Below are 25,108 nucleotides of genomic sequence, written 5' to 3'. Positions count from 1 at the left end.
GTGTAGTCTCGGGTTTATGCACGTGTAGTCTCGGGTGTCAGACCTCTACCCCAAAAGGTGTGCCCTAGCCCTTCTATTGGGTAACCCTGGGGGCGGGAGACACGGGCCCTCTGTACATTATTTTGACGGGTATGTGCATTTTATGCACACCCACCCACCCAATATGCGCATATGGTTCGTTGGACAACTGCATTGCAAAAATCAAAGAAGTGGGAGTTCCATAGGCTTGCCATGTTTTGGTTCGCTTATTGCATTGGGTAGTGCAGATTAGGCAGGTTTGATGTGAAATGTGAACTAATGAGAAATTCTCTCCCATTGCTGGCTTGATGCAAATATTTGCTTTCACCGCTGCTGTCAAAGGAAGCAACCAGTTGATAGCGCTCAACTGGTGTGTTGAAACAACAGACGGTTTATGAGTTTGCTTTCTTCTTCTTCGCTTCCTGTCCCGTTTCCCCTTGTGTGTTGTGTGTTTTAGATTGTAAGCCTGCAAGCAGGGACTACTTTGTTTTAATGGGTTGTATGTAAGCCACTCTGGGGGCATTTTTGGCTGAAGAGCAGGGTGCAAATGCACTAAATGCAATACATACATACATACTGACAGTACTTTTCTTCTGAGGGGACGCAGGGGTACGCATACCCCTAAACATTTTGTGAATCTAAGTTTGGCCTCATTGAGGGGCAGTATTTCAATAGGAGTAGGAAAATGAGAGTGCCCCTAAACATTTTTTTAAAGAAAAAAAAGCACTGCGTACTGATTTTCAAATCTCTTTTATTCCAAGAGGCAGCAAGACATCCCTTATTGTGGGGTGCACTTAAATGTTAATATAACAATGTGGGTGCAGATGACACCTCCCTATGTTCCCTTGTCAAATCAGCCCTTTATATAGAAACACAAATTTTGGTCTTGGATTGAACCAAGGCAAAGCAGGTGCTCTCCCACTGAGCCAAAGCCCTTCCCCAGTGGCTGAGATCTCACTTCACCCAGCTGCTCAGTAAGCAAAAAATGTATGGCTACCAAAAAGGGGGGGGGAGGGAAGGCAAGAGGTTCTGGGGGCCAGTGCCAAAGATTTCTACACCAGCCCCTAACGACACCCCTGGAGCTTGTGTAGATAACTTTGGGGGTGTTTTTAAGTGCACCCCTACTTTTTCAGGAGCAAAATGTTATTGGGGATGAGGTCAAGTCTGTAGCAAAAGAATATTACTTGGAGCATTGAATCACTGAGATGGGGGCTCTGCTGCTGCTGTTTTTGGTCAAGGATGTGGAACCAGGCTGCTTCTCTGGGAGAATTGATGTTGCAATTCCCCCCCGCCCCCGAAAGGCAAATGGGTGTTTCCTGCCACCCTGTCCACCTTGCCAGATCACCTGGTGCCAAAGCCAATGATAGGCAGAGTCAACTAGTGCTTGTTTTGTGCCCATTCTCCCCACCCCCCAACTAAGTCTACAAGGGCACCACTGAGGCTATGGGCGATGGAGATGACAGCCAGGGCCACAGCCCCCCATGAACTGGCTGTAAGTAAGAAGGCAGGGCGGGTGGGGACTGATGGAAAGGGAGGGTGGGGCAGTGCCCCATTCTCTCTAATGGACCAGCCTCTGTTGCCCTGTTGTGGTTTGACATGGTACAGTCCATCCAACCTCTCAGAGGACTCCTTTAACACCTCATGAGCATCTCATTCTGCAGGGTGTGCAACCTAAGCCTTGGACAACGTCATTCCAAGAGTGCCTTCTTTGAACATGAAAGTGAGTCATCATAAGCCAGTTGACGGCGGCGCTGTCTTTTTCATTTCTTTGGGATGCTCATTTTTCTTCCTGTAATGGATGGGAGCGTTTGGAAAGAGAGAGAGAGAGAGAAAATCAGATATGATTTGGAGAGCGTTTTTGGTATTCAAATAGCATTTAAAATTAACTTGCCTTTGGAGGGGAGTGTTTCATTGCACACAGCAGGGTTTCTAAATTTGAGAACTGTCATTTTAAGGTGACGCAGAACCTCTTAACAGCTCAGAGCAGGTAAGATTCCTCTAGGGGCACAGCAAAGACAGAACTGCGAGTGGAACCTGAAACTTTTACTAGTTGCTGCAGGTTGGGAGCCCCATCCAGACATCTCTTTTTATTGTGCATTCATGATTATTTGTGCTCATGGTATCGGGGTAGTTATAGGCATCCTGCTTTTAATACTGTTTGCACCTGCAAAAGTTTTGGGGCAGACATACTGCTTGGTTTCCAATCAATGCCCCTTACCTTCCTGCTGAAATCCCACAGCCTTTTATACATCAGATGTTCTGGTTGTTGTTGTTTAGTCCAGCTTTTGTCGGACAATGATGATAATGAGGTGACATTGCGGAAGCAGCACAGAGCAACTAATAAAGCAGAATGAAGTATGGATGGCTTTGTATCAATTCATGTGCTATTATGGCATCAGTGGCATGCTGCAGAGCACACTTTCTCTGGAAACCTCATGGGGAAGCAAGATGTTGCAGTGTTAATGCTGTGAGCCTCTCCATCCTATGTTCAGGTTGTTTATAGGTGTACATAAAGGCATATATCCCATAGACATTGCAGTCTCTATTGACCGTCATCCTAAGGAAATCGAACCCTGGGTACGTTCTGGGACCCCCCAGAATCTCTTGCTGCTTGGATATTGGGGTAATGAGCAACAGTACTAGGTAATAGATTTTTATACCTGAGCTAGAAGCATAACAATTGACAAAATTGGTTTTTTGTTTTTTAAAAAAGAGACTTTATATTCCTCTGCTCTGGCAAAGCTGTTCACAAAAAGCTGATTGCTTTCCCATTTCACAGCCCACAAAACCAGCAAAAAAACATATGTGCAATCTTTGAAAATGCGTTTTGAATGGACGCGTTTTGCCGCTGTTTATGTAGAGCGTTCTGGTTTCTAACAGATTGCCGAAGTCGTTTCTAGATGCTTTTTATCCAGAGATAGATGATATGCTTAATAAAACATCTGCTATGCTATTGTTAATTAGGGATTGGAAATGGTTTCTATGCAAAGGGAGAGAAAGAAAAAGAAAAGAACCCACAACTGGAGATATATTTCAAGTTAGGGAGTAGTGGAATATCATTATTTAATGAGATGGCAACTAGCTGTAGTCTTGATCGGATCCTGGCACACTCAGGAATGCAGGAAGTATTCCAGCTAAAACGCATGCCTATTAATGTGGACTTGTTCAGGGCTGACCACAAGCGTTTCTTTCTCAAGATCCAAAGGCTGTTCCTATGTTTCTTGTTGAACCATGACCTGCGAGACTTGGGTTCAAATCCCTACTCAGCTATGAAGCTTACTGGGTGATCTTGGGCCAGTCACTGTCTCTCTGCCTAGCTTACCTCACAGGGTTGTTGTGAGGTTAAAATGGGGAGGGGAGAACCATGTACACCACCTTGAACTCCTTGCCATTGGGGAGGGGAAGGTGGTGTATAATTAATAATAAATTCCTGGCTGGCAAAGAGGCAGGGGTGCCAACTTGAATAAAATATATGGGGGGCCCAGGTAAGCCCTACCCTCCATAATCGATCACATGACACGGTGCATGCACACCATTTGAATGGCAATGCCCATCAACTTTTGGGGGCCCAGTCCCCCTCAAATATTTTATTGGGGGGCCCAAAGACCCCTTGGCGCCTAGGAGTTGGCTGCTATGCAAGAAGGTATGGGCTGCATGGAGGCATTGCGGGTGCCAATCTGATGGTGCCTCCATAGAGTCCTAACCCTGCTGCCACCTTATCGCATCCAAATAAGCTGCAGTGACAATGACAAACCTAGACGGCATCTTAAAAAGTAGAGACATCACCTTGCCAACAAAGGTCCGTATACTCAAAGCTATGGTTTTCCCAGTAGTGATGTATGGAAGTGAGAGCTGGACCATAAAGAAGGCTGGTCGCTAAAGAATTGATGCTTTTGAATTATGGTGCTGGAGGAGACTCTTGAGAGTCCCATGGACTGCAAGAAGATCAAACCTATCCTTTCTTAAGGAAATCAGCCCTGAGTGCTCACTGGAAGGACAGATCGTGAAGCTGAGGCTCCAATACTTTGGCCACCTCATGAGAAGAGAAGACTCCCTGGAAAAGACCCTGATGTTGGGAAAGATGGAGGGCACAAGGAGAAGGGGACGATAGAGGACAAGATGGTTGGATAGTGTTCTCGAAGCTACCAGCATGAGTTTGAGCAAACTGCGGGAGGCAGTGGAAGACAGGAGTGCCTGGCGTGCTCTGGTCCATGGGGTCATGAAGAGTCGGACACGACTAAACGACTAAACAACAACAACAAGCTGCAGTGATGCCAGAGCTGGCAGGGTGGCTCTGTTGTGCCACACTGGCTCCCACTCATCTACACATCTCAAGATGAATGTATGGATTGGGATGTAGCTGTCCAGCAGGCAAAGCTCTCAGTATGGTCTGAAGGCACACAAGGCTACCACGGGGCCCTTGCTAAAGCCCAGTGGGTCTTGGTTTGATTGGTGCCTGGAACATAGGCAGCTGCCTTATGCTGAATCAGACCACTGGTCAATCTAGCTCAATGCAGTGCTTTTCTGGATGGATGTGTGTAGAAAATAGCCTAGGAACATAAAAGGAGCCTTTGGATCAGACCAGTGGCCCATCTAGTCCAGCATCCTGTTCTTACAGTGGCCAGGCAGATACTGGTGGGAAATCTTGAAGCAGTATCCAAGCACAAGAGCCCTCTCCCATCCTGCGGTTTTCTGCAAGTTGTACTTAGATGTGTTGGCTCTGATCATGGAGGCAGAGCATAGCTATCCTCGGAAGAAGAAGAAGAAGAGGAGGAGTTTGGATTTGATATCCCACTTTATCACTACCCTAAGGAGTCTCAAAGCGGCTAACAATCTCCTTTTCCTTCCTCCCCCACAACAAACACTCTGTGAGGCGAGTGAGGCTGAGAGGCCCAAGGTCACCCAGCAGCTGCATGTGGAGGAGCGGGGAATCAAACCCGGTTCACCAGATTACGCTCTTAACCACTACACCACACTGGCCATGGATAACCTTATCCTCTAAGAACCTTATCTTTGGCACTCACTTTTGCCTCTGCTCCTGCCCATCACTGGTGTCTGGCCCTGAGAAGGTTGCCTAAAAGGTAATGTGGCCCCCCTTGGCCTGAAGAAGGATCCCTACCCCTGCAGTTAGGCCTCTCTGATCTTTTGTATTGTGTTTCTGTGCTGCATCTGTGCAAGCGGGAGTGGGGTAGGGTAATGAAGCAGGCAAAGGAGAAACTTCCTGTGTTTTTCACTGCATTCTCTATGAATGCGGGTTGCATTTTGTGAATTTTACTGAGCCATAGTTTGCAGTGCAGATGTCTCTTTACGGGCCCAGCAATTTAGAAGGCGAAATGAACATTGCATGAGAGATGTTTTATAGTGTCGCAAGCAAAAATAAATAAATAAATGAAATAAATGGCCCTCATAATTGCCGGCTGATTGAATCCACGTGAAAGTTTTATACAGATACATGTTGTTTACTAGGATGTTTTCATAGGGTGTAATAAGGCTTGCATTGATATTTCATTGCCGAATAATCAATGTGTGAGTGAAACATGACAAAATTACGACCGGGAAAAGAGCATGCTGGTGTTTTATTGTGGTTTCAGAGTGCGGATGTGATTTGTGAAGATGCAGATTTTTATATTTATTTCTTAGAGGAGTGAATAAAACAGGATTTGCAGTGAATGGCTTGCTAGCTGGCGTTTGCTGATCTGCCTCTCAGGAATAAGAACACTCCTGTCCTTTGCCTTATGTAGTACATTATGAGTGGAAAGACCCTTTTTCAGCCTGAGGGACACATTGCCTCAGTGGTGGGTGGGGCCAGAGCCAAAAGTGGGCAGGGCAATTTATGTGATTCTTACCTTTGCCCCTTTGACTGGCAAAGGTTCTCCTGGATTTCAAGTAGGAGAGTCTTTACCTCCCCAACTGGGAGATGCTGGGGACTTCCTTCATGCAAAGCAGATGCTATACCACTGAACTGTGGCCCTTCCCCAAAGGGCAGATGGCCATAGCTCAGTGGTAGATCATCTGTTTTGCATGCAGAAGGTTCCAGGTTCAATCCCTGGCATCTCCAGACAGAGCTGAGAATGTCCCTTGCCTGAACTCCCAAAGAGTTGCTGTCAGTCATTGTGGACAATAGTGGACCCCATGGTCTGACTCCAAATAAGTTATTTTCCTGTGTTCCTGTGTAGCAATGGATCCTGTCAGCTGCCTGAGGGTGCCAGGTGCCAACACTGGCCTTCTTTACCCCTGCTTCCTCCTTCCACAACATGCCATTCCAGAACTAGAGAACAAAGAAGGAAACAGGGCTTACCCCTTCTGACGTTGACTAGCCTTGTAGGACACTATGGAGATGGGTATCAGAAGAAGCAGGACTCCCAGGATGCCTCCTACAAGGATGGGAATAAGGATGTTCCTGGGTGGTGCTGAATGGAGCATGTTGCGAGTGAATGCCAAAGAGCCATTGTTGGGTTCGGGGTGGACTCCCAGGAGCTCGCACATCAACGGGTAAATGTGAATGGTGTCAAAGGGTTCTGCCAAATAGCCCTTCTTGAAATCTGGACCAAAAGCTCTGAAGATGGTCTTCATATCCATGTCTTCGTTGTCAAATCCATGGTCACCTTTGTTGACGTAGAGGATGAACCTCTGAAAAGAGAACGTAAGCACATTTCCAATGGTTTGTGCACTTATATTTATTGCGTGCCTGAAGTGCTCTTAGGTTTCTGGAGGAAAGTGCTTCCTTAACGATTCCATCTGGGTGCATAGCTAAGCAACACAGAATTAAATTATGGGATTTGTAACCACAAGCTGTAGCGATGGGTAGCAGCGTAGATGTCTTTTTTTTGGGGGGGGGATACTACACAGCAATCATAAAGTGGGTGTGGGAAGTGGAGGTGGACAATCTGCCTTTTCCTATGCCCTGCTGTGTTTGAGCAGAAGGTGCTGGTGGTGGAGGAGACATTTTTCTTTCAGTTCTCCCAGACCCTTTCTCTAATTTTGTTTTGGGGGGACACTTTTTTCTTCCCATTGATTTCAAAGAGAGAGAAATAAACTAGATCAGCTCCAGGACTAGTATAAACCACCCCCCACCCCGTTCTCATTAACAGAACCATAGAATCATAGAGTTGGAAGGGATCATAAGGGTCAATCTAGCCCAACCTCGTAAAGTGCAGGAATCTTATGCCCGACGTGAGGATTGAACCCACAACCCTAAGATTAAGAGCCTCATGCTCTGCTGACTAGATGAACAGTTTGTGGGGGAGTACACAGGGTGGGTTCTTTTAAGCACAGCACTATCCAAGGCAGCTGCCAAAAGGAAGGTTACCCTTTGGATGGATTCTTTGGGGATCTGCAAAACAGCCCCAGAAACTGTGCAATAGCAGCAGCAGCAGCAGCAGCAGCAGCAGCAGCAGCAGCAGCAGCAGCAGGGGCCTATGATTGTAATACAGTACAGTGGTACCTCGGGTTACATATGCTTCAGGTTACATACGCTTCAGGTTACAGACTCCACTAATCCAGAAATATTGCTTCAGGTTAAGAACTTTGCTTCAGGATGAGAACAGAAATTGTGCTCCGGCGGTGTGGCAACAGCAGGAGGCCCCATTAGCTAGAGTGGTGCTTCAGGTTAAGAACAGTTTCAGGTTAAGTACAGACCTCCAGAACGAATTAAGTACTTAACCTGAGGTACCACTGTATTGAAAATATGCACGTTGAGTGTTTTATACTGTATTTTTACTGGTTTTCATGGTAAGCCCTTTGAATATTTTAACAGGAAAAATGTATTAATATTAAATCTAGATCTAAAAATGCGCCATGAGCATGCCATGTGTAACCCTCTGCAAACATGTCACTCGAGGAAATGTTGTGTGCAAAGAATAGATAGATAGATAGATGATACATAGTTAGATAGATAGACAGACAGATAGACAGATAGACAGGTAAATAGTTGTGCAATGTCAAAATGGTTCATACAAAGCATGACCTCTCATAACCTCTCAGTTCTCATCACTGCCTTCCAAATGTTGGAAGCCTTAGGACTTGGTGCATCAGCCACTATATGTCACTATTGCTCCACTCGAAACTGGGCACCAAGTTCACATCCGTGGCTTATTCTAGCCTTATGCTTTGAAAACTTCAGACGTACACCTAAAAAAAAAAAAGTATGATGTGTGAAGAGGTCTTTCATGCTTCAGGATGCATGAAATGTGTTAACTTGGTCTGAAGATCAGTCTACATGTTTAGAAATAGCTTGTGGAACTGCAGATTGCACTGCTTGAGAACGCAGGCCGGCACCTGTATGACCGAAAACTAGCTTGTTTGGGGAAATGGTTCTTTATCTTTATTGATACTATTTTCACTGTGCTCTTCAGCTGAAAAAAAAGGCCTGCAGAGCACAATTAGAGCCTGTTGGATCAGGCCAATGGTCCGTCTAGCCCAGAATCTTGTTCTTGCAGTGACCACTCAGATGCCCCGTTGAGGGCAAGCAGGACCAGAGCTCAAGAGCAGTCTCTCCTCTTATGGATTCCAGCAACTGGGATTCAGAATCATTTCTGCCTCCAAGCAGCTTACGAATATAAATAATGACTTGCACTCTGAAAGGTGCAACATAAATGGCAAAGGGATGGGGAGAGAGGAGGAAAGAAGCAAACTCAGGCACTAATTCTTAGTTACAGAGTTCTTGTAAGGACTAACCAAAATGTGGGTGGATTGGGGCATGCAAGGAGAGGAGAAAGCAAACATTGATGAGCTCTCTGCTGAGTGGGGAATGGACCTGCTTCCCTTCCCTTCTTCAGTCTGCTGCTGGCTCATGCAGGGTCTCCTGCCAGGTGACAGCTGAGGGAGGAGAGACCCTGGAGTCCCATCTCCTCCTCTGCTATAGGCTGGTCACTTCCTTGACATGCTAGCGGGGAGTTTTTAAAACAGAGGTGCATCCATTCCCCCTTCTCACCCCTTCCATACAATGAGGGCCATACTATGTACCGTGTTTTTCGCTCTATAAGACGCACCAGACCATAAGACGCACCTAGTTTTTGGAAGAGGAAAACAAGAAAAAAATTATATTCTGAATCCCAGAAGCCAGGACAGCAAGAGGGATCGCTGCTCAGCGATCCCGCTTGTTGTCCTGGCTTATGGGATAGCCGCACACAGCCTCTCCCGGGCAAGGGGATGAAGGCTCCCCTTGCCCGGAAGAGGCGCGCCAGAAGCCAGAAGCCAGGACAGCCAGCAGGATCACAGCACAGCGATCCCGCTGACTGTCCTGGCTTATGGGGCACAGCCTCTCCCGGGCAAGGGGCTCCCCTCCCCTTCATCCCCTGCCCAGGACAGGCTGCGCGCGACTAAGGCTCCCCCAAGAGCCACGCTCCCTTTAAAGAGCGCGCGGAGTGTGTGTGCGGCTCTTGGGGGCTTTTCCCTGAGGAGGGAGAAGGGCAGCCCTTCTCCCTCCTCGGGGAAAAGCCCTGAAGAGTCGCACACACACTCCACACAGCTCTTTAAAGGGAGCGCTGAGCAGAGCCTCTTGCCTGTATTCGCTCCATAAGACGCAAACACATTTCCCCTTAATTTTTAGGAGGGGGAAAGTGTGTCTAATAGAGCAAAAAATATGGTACTTTTTCTGAATATGTTTTTAGGTTCTATGCACATTTTCATTTTGGATACAACAAGCTCAGTGGAGCGCACCATTTTGCAATGGAAACATTTCGATAGGATGCACGCCCAGGTGGTGAGCTTTGCCAGGTATTCCACTTTGCAGATCTTTGGAATTTCTTGTCTCTCCAGGTTGCAGCATGCCTGAGAGTTTGCCACATGGGGGCGCAATCAGAAGGAAAAGATCCCAAGGCGAAAGTGAGAGTAAAAAGCCATGCTGTGCGCTTACTGTCATTTCCCCACAAAAATTGTACTAGTCTTTAAGATGTTTTGAATTTTAACCACTATTCTGAATAACAAACATTTAAGATCACAGCCAGTGGGAGAATTGCATAGGGAGAATTCCATCAGAAATTGAAATGGGAGCATAAATTGGCTACGATTTGCATATTCAGCAATGGAAATCACACAGTCAAATATGAGCAGTGTTCAGTATTGCTTTTTTCTTTTAGTCCATAGTCTTTATGTTAAATAATATATTATTTCTTTACGTTGCATCTGATGTTTCCCTTCCACTGAAATTGAAATAGTTTCGGCCACAGTGAATAGTGGGATGTAGGTTTTAGTGGAAGCCAAAGTGCTGCAGAAGGTTAAAAGTGCTGAGTGCAATGAACACAAGACGAGACGGAAATCTCTGCCTCCTGACATGTCTAACAGTGCACCTCAACATGTAAAGCTTCTGTCCAGGATTACTTTGGGCTGCCTGCATGGGCCAGGTATGGTGGGTGCTGCCGTTTATTTCCTCATTCCCTTTCATTTATGAATCATTTCCTATGAAACATCTTAGAGGGATAGAACAATAAAACATCGGGAACAAAAACATACAACAAACCAAGTTCATATATAAAAACAATTAGTTCCACAACACTTGGAGGACCACAGGTTCCCTTCCCCTGAATTATGGCGATTGCAGGATGGATGGTGGCTAACAGATTGAGGTTGAATCCTGACAAGACAAAAGTACTCTTTTTGGGGGATGGGGTGGGCAGGTGTCAGGGACTCCCTGGTCCTGAATGGGGCAACTGTGCCCCTGAAGGAGCAGGTGCGCAGCCTGGGAGTCATTTTGGACTCACAGCTGTCCATGGAGGTACAGGTCAATTCTGTGTCCAGGGCAGCTGTCTACCAGCTCCATCTGGTACGCAGGCTGAGACCCTACCTACCCACAGACTGTCTCACTAGAGTGGTGCATGGTCTAGTTATCTCCCTCTTGGACTACTGCAATGCACTCTATGTGGGGCTACCTTTGAAGGTGACCCGGAAACTACAACTAATCCAGAATGCGGCAGCTAGACTGGTGACTGGGAGTGGCCGCTGAGACCATATAACACCGTTCCTGAAAGACCTACATTGGCTCCCAGTACGTTTCCGAGCACAATTCAAAGTGTTGGTGCTGACCTTTAAAGCCCTAAATGGCCTCAGCCTAGTATACCTGAAGGAGCATCTCCACCCCCATCGTTCAGCCTGGACACTGAGGTCCAGTGCTGAGAGCCTTCTGGTGGTTCCCTCACTGTGAGATGTGAGGTTACAGGGAACCAGGCAGAGGGCCTTCTTGGTAGTGGCGCCCACCCTGTGGAATGCCCTGTCATCAGATGCCAAGGAAATAAACAACTATCTGACTTTTAGAAGACATCTGAAGGCAGCCCTGTTTAGAGAAGTTTTTAATGTTTGATGTTTTATTGTATTTTTAATATTCTGTTGTGAGCCGCCCAGCATGTGCATGTGTTAATATGGCATTTTACCTTGAAAAGATCCAAGTATTATTGCATGGTGTGGAAACCACATAAGGATACTCCAGTTGGATCAAACCAGGGGCCTATCTAGTTCGGCATCCTGTTCTCAGGGTGGACATCTGGATGCCCCAGTGGGAAGGCATAGCCAGGACCTGAGTGCAATAGCACCTCTCCTCTGTTAGGACCCCCAGCAACTGGTATGCGGAAGCCATGATTTCATAATGAACTTACCCCATTGACACTGTAACCCGAATCTCCATAAACCAGGATTGGCAAAACCCGTTCATGTTGTGCGTAATGGAAATGCTCAGGAAACTCTCCCTTTTTATACACTTTGAGATGAGGGTGGGCATTTTTCAATGCCTGATAGATTTCCTCTTCTTTACCCGGTTTTGGGAGGATCATGCCAAAGCCACCATAGTCTACAATGTCAAATTTCACCAGGTCTCTGAATTTAATGTAGTTGCTCAGCATGATCTCAGTAACTTCCGGTTTCTTTTTGACCGTGGTCATTCCATGATCAGACGTGATGATGACATTGAGGGTCTCCTTCAAGCCGTGTTTTTCAATCACTTCAAGGAGGTAACCGATGGTCCGGTCAATTTGTCGGATGATTGTTTTCCTGTCTTCAGTCTCTGGGCCAACCATGTGCCCCACCTTGTCAGGTTCCCCATAATAAAGTGTGACAAAATCAAAATCTTCCTCGGTGAACCATTTCATGACGATATCAATGTTTTCCCTCCACTCTGTCTCGTTGCTGTCGGGGTGAGTAAAGGACTCAACCAAACTCCTTTGGACTCCCTGGCCACTGTAATTGGCACCTCCACCAGGATAGTGAAATGAAGCTGTTTTCTTCCCTAGTGGAGAAAAAATGAGGGGTATTTTAAATTAAAAAACGGGGAGTTCAGGGAATATTCTTAACTGTGAAGGACAAGAAAAATCAAGCCAAAGGGCCAGTTACACCTAGCATCTCTCTTCGTTGTTGCAACCTGAATGCAAACATACTTCAACACACTCTGAAGCTGCTTCCAGACACTCTGTTTATTGAACATCTCCCCCGGTTTGTTAGCGCAAATGCCACCTCCAGACTATCAGTGTTTTGTGGAAGGGATTCAGCTGCAATACTGTAAATTTAGATTCACACAATTATAGTGAATTAAAGTGCTCTGGTGTAACAATTCCACTTTTTGTTTTTTTAAATTGGACTCTTGCTGTTAGGACAGTGATGGACATTTGCGTAGGCCTCATTGAGCTCAGTGCGACTTCTGCTTAAACACGTATAGGGTTTCAAGGAACAAGACAGGGATGTCCGTTGTCGCCACTATTATTTATTACTGTCCTGGAAGTCTTGACAAAAAACCTGCAGGAATCTACAACTGTGAAAGGTATAAGAATCGGTGTAAAAAAGTATAAGCTAAAAGCCTTTGCAGATGATTTGGTCCTAACCTTAGAAGAGCCACAAACCAGTGTAAGGGAAGCACTGGGAAAAATTGAAGAATTTGGGCAGTTGGCAGGTTTTAAGTTAAATAAAGGAAAGACAAAAATGTTGGCAAAAGATATGAATAAAGGAAATATAGATGAGTTGCAACAGGAATTTGGAATTACAGCAGTCAAAAAAGCTAAATATGTAGGAATTTGGTTAACCCCCTGTAATGGTTATAGGGGTTGCTTGTGTGTAAGTTGCCGCCACTCCTGGCTAGGTTGCCTGGTTAAACCTTTTCTGTCTGGACAGCCCTTCACTTCATGGCTGCTTCAGTCGCTAGCAGAATCCGTCAGTGGGCGTTTCTTGAACCTCTTCCAGCATAGAAGTTCTTTGACGCCAAGTCTCCGCCTACTCTCCCTGCGCGGAAGTCTTCTGCGCAGGGTGGGTGTGGGCAGCGGAGGACCCGTGCTCTCCCCGCTGGTCTCCGGCGAGGAGTCCTGGAGCCCCCTCGCCGATTCCCCCATCTGCCCCCCTTTCTCCCTAGTGTCACGCTGATTTCCTTCCCCAGCCGATGAGCTGCCTCTCTCCCTGCTGGGCCCTTCTCCAGCATCGCTTTGGAGCCTTGCCTCCGCCTCTAGCTCCGATGGCAGTTCCCTGACATCCACCCCCCCCAGGACCCCCTCCACCCCCAGCCCGACCTTTTGATCCAACTTCGTCCTTTTCCTCGGCCGACGATGCGGGGAATCCCTGGAAGGAGCTGTCACCATCCTCTGAGGATTCAAAACCCGCTTCCCACCCGCTCCGATCTCTTCCCGCGGGGTGGGCCTCCCAGTCTGATTCTTCTCCCTCTGAGGCTTCTCCTCCCTCCTCTTCGGAGGCAGGAAAACCCACAAAGTCCTCCTCGTCATCTGTGGTTCCAAACTGCTCCTCCCAGAATCTCGCTAGTGGTTTTGGTTTATCTGGGAACAGGCTGTGGAACTCCTCCACAAGATACCCGTCATTGATTGCCTCTGCGGGAACCCACGTGTTTTCTGACCTGGGTTCTCCCTCCCAAGCTACCTAAAGGTAGCTCCCAAGCTGCATAAAGGATTTCTAAACCACATGATAAGAAATCAATTTATGAAGTATGGGATTAGATATAAAAATCTGTTAGAATGGAAAACACCTTGTGGCTATCTCCAATAGAAGCACTGACTGTTAAAAAATTAAATATGGAAGAGAAATGGGCCACCTATGGTGAAATGTTGATAGAAACAGAAAGGATGGAAACTCAAACCACATGAACAGATAGGGGAAATGTTTACTGGTTGGCTGCAATGTTACCAAGTAAATGATATATTTAGTCCTGACAAAAGGAATTGCGGATTTGAAAGTAAGAAATCTAAATTTCAAACTGAACTGCTGGAGGGTAAAGTTAAACTGTTGTCAAAGATGTACAACTTTTTGTTAGAATGGCATACTAAAGACGAAGAGGTGAAAGAAGTAATGACGAAATGGGCTATAGACTTTGGGCATAATATCCAGTATGAATCTTGGTCAAAATTATGGAATCAGAATTTAAAATTTAAAGCATGTATGGTACATTGAAAGAAAATGTAATGAAAATGATGTATAGGTGGTATGTCACTGGCCAAAATGTATAGGATGAAAAATAAATTATGTTGGAAATGCAAGGAAAAGGATGGAGACTTTTACCATATGTGGTGGACTTGTGATAAGGTGAAAACTTTTTGGGAAATGGTCTGTAATGAACTAAAAAAGATGTTAAAATATACCGGTACCTTCCCCAGTGTTTTTGCTTGGGTCGATGGTAGAAGAGATTGCAAAAGTAGACCAAAGACTATTTATGCATCCCACCACTTCAGCAATAATTTTGTTAGCCCAAAGGTGGAAATCACAAGAATTACCAACGATTGAGGAGTGGCAGATGAAGATGATGGACTATGCGGAGCTAGCCAAACTGACTGTGAGGATCTGGAACCAAGGTGACGAGAAATTCCAGAGAGATTGGAGTAAATTTATTGAGTACTTGAGAGACCATTGCAAAAATGTGAAGACACTAGCAGGATTGACATAAATCCTGCTACACAATATAAAAATAGTATCTGAACATGGATAATAGAAGGATTTGATATATATTGAAGGACAGAAACTGACAGCAGAAATGCGTATACAATTTTTTAGGAAATTGGAAACCAGTTGAAGGGAGGGAGGGAAGTCATGAGCTTGGCGGAGTAAATGCTTTTGAATAGCTATCATAATGTTATATTTTATGTTTTTGTTTTATTACTGAAAATAATAAAAATTATATTTAAAAAAATAAACACGTATAGGATTACGCCATAAGGTAGAAATTTCCTCCACATATGAAATGCCTGTCAAATCAGAGGTAACTTCTGCCATAAATTATACAGAGTAATTTTATCAATTCAATTAATTTCAGAGTAGCACCAGCCAGATTATTATTATTATCATTATTATGCTTATCATAATGTTCTTACTGACATTTAATATGCCATTTTGGGGCTGAGAAAAGGTCAAAGCTGATTTAAAACCCAACTTCACAAAACAGGCAAATCCTGCCAAGGAATGAAAAGATCAATCTGAGTTCATAATACTGTCCAGGTACAGTGGACGCTTGGGTCGCGAACGTGATCCGTGTGGGAGGCACGTTTGCAACCTACAGAGTTTGCAACCCGCAGCGCCGCATCTGCACATGTGCGGGTCACGATTCGGCGCTTCTGCGCATGACGCGATTTAGTGTGTCTGCGCATGCGTGAGTGCCGAAACCCGGAAGTAACCCACTCCAGTACTTCCGGGTTCGGCGCGGTGCACAACCCAAAAACGCGCAACCTGAAGCGTCTGTAACCCGAGGTATGATTGTACTAAGGACAGAGTCCAGCTTGTAACATCAGAATCTCCATTGTGATATCTGGCACACTTTGGGATACCAGTTCCACATTTTTGTAGTTTCACAGTGCAATCCTGAGTATGTTTACTCAGAAGTAAGTCCCACTGTGCACAATGAAGGCTAATTACAGCTGAATGCAAACGGGATTGTCATCTCAAAATGGAACCCTATACATTTCTACTCAGAAGTAAGTGCCATAGCATTCAAGGTTGTCCCTCTGGGTGTTGTGGGATTACATTGAACATTACAGAGTTACAGGACCGGGGTGGGGTGGGGGTGGGAATAGACAGATCCCCATCCCCAAAGAGTTTACAATCTATACTTTCCCTGTATAAATTAAAACATGGCAAAGTGATGGCTAGCCTAATGTGCTAAATTTCAATGCACAAGGAGCTGTATCTGCAAACTTGCTACCCATGCCCTACCAGAACTGGCAGAGTCCTGAGAACAGTTTACCCCTTGATCCCAACTATCACTGCATAAAATGACTTATGAATTTCAGGCACTGGGGTGTACATACATCTATATTAAGACGGGGCACCCTTTTCTGCTAGAGGGCCACATTCCCATCTAGGGAAGCTTTTGGGGGCCACATGCAAAAGTGGGTGGAGCAACAAATGTTTATTTACTCATATATCTCTGTCCTCCATGCAGACAAGCCAGAAGCATCACCAGAGTTCAATGATGTTTTCCAGCCTGCCAAAAACTATCAAGAGGGTGTGAATCAGGGTTGGTGAGGGGTTTGACATGGGGGAAAGGGTGTGGCTGGTGAGGGACCATCTCCTAGGGAGAGTTCTGCGGGTGAACTAGAGAAGCCTGGAGTCTGAGGCTCATCTCCCTCCAACTTATATGCATAAACAGGCCCGATGGAGGGCAGTGACTATGCTGTCTTCCTCCCCCTCTTTATCCCCAGAATTGTACCTTGGAGAGCTTTGACGTCTGGCTCCAGATCTTTTTAACCCAAGTAGCTGAATTCACATTGAGTCAAAACCTGGCAGGGGAATTCCTCCTGTTCTTATTTCCAACAAAACAATTTAATAAAGCTCAATAAAAATATAATTATGTAGAAACAAGAGGGTATTTACTGTTCTTGCCTCCCCATTTTATTAACATAATCAACTTTACTAGCAGCTATAAAATTTGCGATTATTACCAGTTTTACTGGGAATGTTATTTTCTGTTAATATTGCTGCTTTCTTTTATTGCAGAGCATCACAGACATTCTTATTATTCCTGAAAGTTGTGAATTGAGGCAGCTGGCAGGTTTGCGGGGCTGTTTCCACCCACCCCCTTTCCTGATCGTACCCTTTGCTTAAACTAAAGTGCTTTGTAATTTTGGTTTCTCCTGCTTTTCACTTTGAAGGCTGCTTTCAATTTGACATAAGCTAGATTTAACCTTTAGCTGCACAAGCTCTTTAAAATTCCTGTTCCATGTGTCATTCGAATTAGCATCACTCTTCCCCGCACCCCCCCCATGCGAGGGCAAAGAAACTGTAGCTACATTTTCCTTCGCTAAGAGAAAGAGTGGAAGTAGTGGAAATACAGAAAAAGAAAAGAAAGGGAGTTATATTGTTTGGCTGGAGATTTACAAGGTCACTGTTTCTCTTGACATTCTATTTAGTCTTCTGCTAAACAGCGTAACATATCTTTAGAGAAATACTTCAAGGCTCTCATATATCAATGCATTTTCAAAAAAGAAGAAGAAAGAAATTAGATGTATTATGTTTAATCTCTGAGTTGCTAGAGTGACGTTTGATGAGACCAAATTCCTTTGCCTTGAATTCAAGACACATTTTGTCTTTTCCAAAGCAATCAGTACATGGGCTTTCAACGGACTAAGGGATGTTCAGCCATTTCATTGTCTCCCTCTGAACTTATCAACCAACCAACCAGTCGATCAAGAGGTAAATAGTATGTGGTCAGGAAATTCTAGCAACCAAACCTGGGTTCTTGACTCTCTGTGTAGGTTTAGGAACAAAAGAACTACCTGCCTGGATCAGGCCAGTTACCCATCTAGTTCTGCATCTTGTTCTCAGAATGAGGAATCAGATCTCCACAGCGATCAGGGCCCAGTACATTTTGGCCCCTGAGGCAAACTGCAAAATAGCATTCTAATGGCAAGTGCAATTTACAGTGGAAGAGGCTGCCTCTGGTGTGGCTGTGACGATCGTGAAGGAACCCTGCACTTCTGATTTGGCCACTACATGACTAGTTGTAAGTTAAGAAAGAAGGTAGGAAGGTGGGGACTGGCTGAGGGCACATTTACCCTAACGGATCACCCTCTTTGGGTTAACTTAGCCCTTCATTACATGAGTCCACACCAAGCTATTTCTTTTCCAGTGTTTCCCATGGAATCCTGGCAGCATGGATTCTGTCAAAGAAAAACCGTTAGACGTGGCTAGAGGGTAACACATTTATCTCCACAGAAACATGCCCAAATTGGAGCAGAGTGGGAGGGACTGGTATCTTGATGATTAATAAACCCAGTTTTGTCCAAATCGCATGCAAAGTCAACATTTCTCTGAAAATGATGTAGGTGATGCCATATAAGGTGAATCGCTTTGCTGATCTTCATCTATCAGCAGGCTGTAACCTCTTGGGATTCCTAAAATGGGCATTGCCTAGTCATTGTTAATGTGATTAAGAAGTAATGACAATCTTTTGGACTACTGAATGATGAGAGATGGTTTTGGAAAGCTGGATTTACCCAGAATTAAGTGTGCTTTCTTTACAAGTGTTTACAAGCTCAGCAGCGAAGAAGAGGAGGGATTCAGGTGGAAATATGGAGCTCAGCTGTGTCAGAGGCAAGAAATCGGCCAAAAAACTGAGTGTAGAGATGGGAGAGAAATTCAGTTCATAAGAACATAACATGCTGGATCTGGCCAGTGGCCTGCCTAGGCCAGGATCCTGTTCTCACAGTTGCCACCCTGATGCCTGAGCACACGATCACTCTCCCCTCCTGTGCTTTCCAGCAACTGGTATTCAGAAGTGTTACTGCCTCTGACCACATCCACATAAAGATTCTTTCAGGCCATCTGTATGTATAGGTTCTTCTTATAGGTTAAGGAACACAAGAGTTTTTCATTAAAAAACAAGACACGCCACAATGATGCTGATTCAGTCGTGCTGTTTACAGATACTTAGGTTTATCTGTATAGAAAGGTGTGAACACCATCCACAGTGGTGGAGGAAGGGGGGCGGTCCACCCTGTGTGCCATCTCTGAGGGGGGTGACAAGAAGGCACCCTGTGGGAGACTTGCTCAGCTGTCCTGGGAGTGGCGACACGAGCCGCCACCATCGCGCCACCGCAGCCATGTGCAAAGGATCCCTTCGCCACCGCTGCAGCCGCAAGCGGAGAACCCCTCCACCGCCACCGCGAGCAGAGGATCCCACCGCGGCGCTGTCGGCAAACCGCCTGGCGGCGCACATGCAATGCTGCTATGTACAGCACATGCACATGCACTGTATGTAGTGCAGCCGCACATGCTCTGTATGTACAGCGCATGCGCATGAGCTGCCGGGCTGTTTGCCCCGCCCCCAACACCCTGCACTGGGTGCCGGTTACCCTTTGATCGCCTCTGACCATCCATCAGAGTAAACGGCTTTGCTGATTTAACCTTGATCATCCTTCAGTCTGCATCCACTTGTTCATCACGTGAACTTATGACGATCATGCTGGATCAGGTCAAAAGCCTATCTGGTCCAAATTCTTGTTCAAACAGTCAGATGCCTGTGAGATACCCTCAAGCAGGACCTAAGCACAAGAGCCCTCTCTCCTCCTGTGGTTTCCAGCAGCTCATATTGAGAAGCATTAATGCCTCTGACAGTGGAGGCAGAACATAGCTTCCCCATGAAAATGCAACCCTTGATCCAGAGAAACTCGAGGATGCCCTCAGACAATTCATTATAGCAATATAATCCTTGCTCTGGATCCAGTACCTGGTTTTGAGCTGTGATCCACAGTGGCAAAACTCCATTGTCCCACCATTCGGTCTTGTTCTGTGTTTCTTTGTGGCCATACTTTCTCAGAGTCTCTGTGTTGAACATCATATTGTGGATGACACCATGGTCTTCGATCCAGCGGCCTAGGTTTGGAAAAGAAAAAGGATGAAACGTGGGTGTCCTGTTGTGACTGTGGATTCACTGCCCCATAGGAGACTTGGACTCCTGATAGTATCTCCCCTGCTTGTGATACTATGATACTTGACTCACTTACTTGAGTGTTCTAGACCTATTTGTTCTGCTGCCATCTTGAATACAGAAGAATTTTTGATACTGAGCCAGTGAGAGAGACTTCAGGCTCTGAACACTTCACCACTTCCGCACTTTATTAGTGCACACTTTATTGCATCCTAGAATGAATTTCTGGCAAAGATAATCTTTTTTAACCAATCACATTCAGATACTAATTAAATCATTATCTGAGTAATGTATTTACTTTACGGGAAGTTCTTTTTAATGAGGAATATTAATTAAAACCTGTTGGATGGCTGGTAAGCATATAAGCATATCTGCCTGTCTGTTTTAATTAATTCCCAGTAAATAATGAGACCATATAAACATGTAATTGAATTACAGATTTTTAGAGCTGTGTTGAACATAGCAATATATATATATATATATATATATATATATATATATATATATATGGGAGAAACCTTTCTGTTTCTGAGTTTTAAACCTCAAGGGTGGAACATCTGCCTTGCAGGCAGAAAGTCCCAGGTTCAGTTTCCAGCATCTCCAGATAGGACAAGGGAAGACTCCTGCCCAAAACCCTGGAGAGCTGCTGCCAGTCAGTGTAGACAATACTGAGCTAGAGGGACCAATGGCCTGACTTGGTATAAGGCAGTTTCCTGTGCTCTTCTGTTATCCCTGTGTAATCAGTCTTCCATATCATAATCATGGATGTTTCCTGGAAATATCAACAACATGCATAAGGCAGGTTGGCCATCACTTGGTCACACTGGACTTCTTTTATGACCATAGGATGGATGCTTTCAGCCATGACTTCCTGGGCTCTCCTCTTCATGGAGAAAGGCAACTTCCAAAGATACTCTCCCTGGAACCACAGCTGCCTGCCTTGAGTTCAGACCTGGGTGGTCATGCGATCTACTTTATAGATGGTAGTCCTCTATTGGAAGGTACCTCAGAGGACAGTCCCCCTGCTGGTAGGACTTTCAGGACCATGCCTTGTTTAATAATAAAGAACTATAAGAATAGAGACCAGGTGTGTGTGTGCAATTTCTGTGTCATGATGGCCACCAATTTGGATGGCTTTAAAAGAGAATCAGACAAATTCATGGAGGAGACGCTATCAATGGCTACCAGCCACTAAGGCTATGTTCTGCTTCCATAGTTGGAAGCAGCAATGCTTCTGAAGACCAGTTGCTGGAAGCCACAGGAGGGGAGAGTTGCTCTTGTGCTTGGGTCCTGCTTCTGGGTTTCTCAAGGAGACATCTGGGTGGCCACTCTGAAAACAGAATGGTGGCCTTGATGGGCCATTGGCCAGATCTAGTTGGACTCTTATTGTGTTCTTACAAGTAGCAGCAAGGGGAGGGCTATTGCCTGTGGGCTTCCTGGAGGAATCTCATTGGCCACTGTGAAAAGAGGATGCTGGACTAAGTGGGCCTTTGATCTGATCTAGCGGGGCTCCTCTTCTCTCACAGATTAGCATGCTCAACTCTATATGCCACTCTCGATCCCTAGTGATGCACTCTTTATTTTTTGGAGATGAGTAAGTGGGCACCCTCGATTTGGGCTTTGAACAGGGTGAGAGAGGCTCTGTCTGAAATAACAGAAAAGGCTAAAAACTGAGAGAGAGGAGCATGAAGAAAGTGGTGGTAGTGGGGAGAGAAGCCTGGGACCAGCCTTGGCAGAAATCAGCAGAGGGAAGTGAGAGTTCAGATTCATTGTGGGCACAGGGCACTGCCTCTGCTAAATTAACTGCTGAGCGATAGACTTCTTAGCAAAAGGCCAAAGCTTATAGTATTCAGCTGTACTATAAATAATGATCTACCCAGAGAATGAGTCACAGGATCTGGCAGGGAAGAGAGAAAACAACAGCTTTGGACTTGGAGAATAAAGTTCTAAGCAACAAATATTGAAGCTGGAAATAGACGTCCCATGATATTGGGCCATTTGCCAACCAAATGGCACAGGCAATAGAGGCAAATGTTTGCCAGGTTTGAATCAAGAGCCAGAACAGTGGCAGTGTGGTGTAGTGGTTAGTGTGCTGTACAAGGTCCCAGGAGACCAGGGTTAAAATCCACACACAGTCATGCGTCTGAGTAGGGTTCTGAGCTTTGTAGGCACAGAGGAAATGCCTCACGGGTTCCATTGACTGCTCCCCACCCCACACATAAAGTTTTTAGCCTTGAATGCTTTCAATTAATTAGGATTGACTTCCAGCATATCTATGTGCAATAAGAATTATCAATTTTCCTCAGCTTTCAAAGCTATTTGTTGGCAATGATTGATTAATTAATTAATCAAAGCACCCACCTTCCCGTCCTGGAAACGGACCTTATAAGGTGGCTCACTACTGTGATGGAACATCTAACAATAACATAATATAAACACTAATTAAACAAGATGACAACTTAAACTTCTTTCCCAAAGGATTTTTCCAAAAGACTATACAATTTCCCCATTGATAATTCTGTAAGGTGTTCAACTGCAGCAAGGTCAGTCAAAGCTGAAGCCGAAACAAAGTTGAATTGGGGGCCTCTGGAACGACTGCACCATCCCCCTTTGTAAGAGATGCCCCTTTTCTTAACATTTTTTTTTCTTTTTGCAAAGAGCAGAAGGATCATTACAAGGTAGTTGCTTAATTGGTCCCTGAACTTGAAGATAAGATTTTATCTTGAGTTATGTAAGGTTTATCTCTTGGTATCTGATAAGGACTTTGATTAACATGCACACATACACACACCCTTTACAGATTATTCTTTCCTCGGAGGCAGTCACAGGAGTCATATACCAGAAGCGTTATTCCACCCCCCCACTCTTGTTTTATTGGTGAAATCAGTTCATTGGAATGGTGAAGCTATGTGAACAGATCTACTAGTAAATTAAAAATTGTCCAGTAGCACCTTAGAGACCATCTAAGTTTGTTCTGGGTATAAGCTTTTGTGTGCATGCACACTTCTTCAGAAAGCTACTAGACATTTTTTTATTTATTTCGACTGCGTCAGACCAACACAGCTACCTACCTGAATCTAGATCTCCTAGTAGAAGAAGCAGTGTTTTGTCTCCCTGTACCAAACCCCTGCTTCTATTACCTGTTCTGTTCACATAGCTTCACTGTAACAATGACCTCTCCCTGTCAGATGAGTTACACTGGAGAACGGACAGCAGGGTTGTGATCCTGTTAGTTCTTCTAGACCCCTTGGTTGTTTTTGATGCTGTGCCATTGATTTTGTTATCCTTTTGGACCATTTGTCTAGCATTGATTATATGATGGTTTCAGTTCTTCCTGGACGAACATTTCCAGAAGGTGGAGCTCTTCCTGAACCCCATAGCAATTGCCTATGTGGCACCACAGCAGTTGATATAAATCTCTGATACCAGTATGCTGTAGTGCCTAGGGTGTAAGACCCAGGAAGACCAGGGTTCAAATCCCCAGTCAGCCATGAACTCACTGAATGACCTTGAGCCAGTCACTGCCTCTCAGCCTAGACTACCTCACAGGGTTGTTGTGAAGATGAAATGAATGTGGGAGGGAACAATTTACACCACCTTGAGCTCCTTTGAGGAAAGGTGAACTATAAATGCAAGAACAATGCTATTTTAGCATCTATGTCAGGTTTGGGGAACTGGAGCCTGGGAGCCAAGTGTAACTCTCCAGACCTCTCTATCCCTTTGAACTTACACCCCTTCTCAACCACACCTTTCCCCCCAGGCCACACCCCTCAGCAGCCCTGCTTTGCCCCTCCTTGAGTGTTTTTGCCTGGCAGGAATGTGCCCTTGAACTCTGATAAAGCCTCTCGCTGGTCCCAGCAAATGGAATTCCTCAACTTGCAATTCCCAGCAATTGGCATTCAGAGGCATACTGCCAGGCGGCAGAGGAACCAACCCCCATGGCAGGTTGCCAGGAACGGATGCGACAAGGAAAAGTCCTTACCATCTGCTTTTATTCAATATTCACAGAAAGAGGCTTGGGAATGCAGCCTCTCGTAATAATGGCATTGTCCTGAGTGACTCTCCACCCCCTTTCCCTCCCAATTCCTCATTCATCATCTCTTCTAGGGGTGGCGTTAAGGACCATTTGCTTCTGAGCCCTTTGCTCTACTACTTTCAAGGCTTGCCGGTTTCTAGGGGTGTCTGGAATGCTTTCTAAAGACGCTGTGTCCATCAGCTGTTGCCCTCCTGGTGCTTCCTTTTCCTCTCCCATTATTTCCCAGCTTTCCCCCTCATCTGCCTCTGAGCTGTGACCTCTCTCAAAGCCCTGCTGTAATTCTGAACTGTCATCTTCTCTGGAAGAGTCAGGCTGGGGAGGTGGTCTCCACCATTTCTCCTCTGCCCAGTCTCTGACACATACTCAGTTAAAAACACAAGAAGAGCCTGATGGCATCTGTTCTCACAGTGGTCACCCAGATGCTTCTATGGGAAGCAGACAAGCAAGATTTGAGTGCAACAGCTTCCGACAGCGGAGAAAGAACATAGCCATTGTGGTTAGTAGCAACTGATAGCCTTTTGTCAGACCTTTTCGAAAGCCATCCAAGTTGATTGCCATCGCTACATAAACAAAATAATACATAAATGGAATAGACATTTTTTTACTAAAGATGAACGCCAGATAGCTGGGGAATATGGGATGGGCTTACCTGAGATGGTTGTGAAATGGGATGGTGAAGTCATGGTCACAAAGGGAGGAGTTACATATTCCGCTTTCACCCCTTCTTTGACCAAGTGGTCCATGTTTGGAGTGTCGACATCCTGGTCATAATTCCACCGGAATCCATCGAAGGAGATCAAGAGGAGTTTATGGGTATTTGCTTTCACCTTGCTCTGTGTAACAGGGTAACAAGCAGTGGCTGTCAAGAGGGCAAACACCAGAGCAAGGAAGTTTGTGATCTTCATCTTGAGATGTCCAGCAGTCGAAAGAAAGTTCTCTATCTTACCGTCTGCTTTTCTAGCATGGTTTAAAAATACATACCTATTTACATATATCTAGAGCTGATCAGAGTAAAGTTCAGCACAGATAAGACTATTCATAGCTGCATCCTCATCTTCTTACTATCACCAGTTTTTATGAAATGAAAACCATGCCAAATGCAAACGAGATAAAAAAGTATCTTTTGAAATCTGAAATGATACTAGCAAGCTGCTAGTAAGGATGGATTCTTGGCCATTGGCCATGCTGGGTGTGGCTGATGACACAGGGGATAGTGAGGGCCA

At 45.3% G+C, this 25,108-nt stretch overlaps 1 protein-coding gene across 1 annotated transcript; it reads right to left on the bottom strand.

Annotated features, from left to right (window-relative positions):
- Positions 1 to 1,746: 1,746 nt before the first annotated feature.
- Positions 1,747 to 24,803, bottom strand: LOC128402078 (ectonucleotide pyrophosphatase/phosphodiesterase family member 7-like). Its single transcript, XM_053365895.1, has 6 exons — positions 24,535 to 24,803; positions 19,649 to 19,794; position 19,573; positions 11,607 to 12,232; positions 6,317 to 6,648; positions 1,747 to 1,807 (listed from the first exon to the last, which is right to left on the bottom strand). Exons 1-6 carry the CDS (start codon positions 24,788 to 24,790, stop codon positions 1,747 to 1,749), a joined length of 1,422 nt encoding a protein of 473 aa, XP_053221870.1. The 5' UTR covers positions 24,791 to 24,803.
- Between the last annotated feature and the right edge of the window lie 305 nt (positions 24,804 to 25,108).

This window comes from Podarcis raffonei, chromosome 14, assembly GCF_027172205.1.
Source record: "Podarcis raffonei isolate rPodRaf1 chromosome 14, rPodRaf1.pri, whole genome shotgun sequence".
Lineage (NCBI taxonomy): Eukaryota > Metazoa > Chordata > Lepidosauria > Squamata > Lacertidae > Podarcis > Podarcis raffonei.
This window is presented reverse-complemented; position numbering and strand designations above follow the sequence as displayed.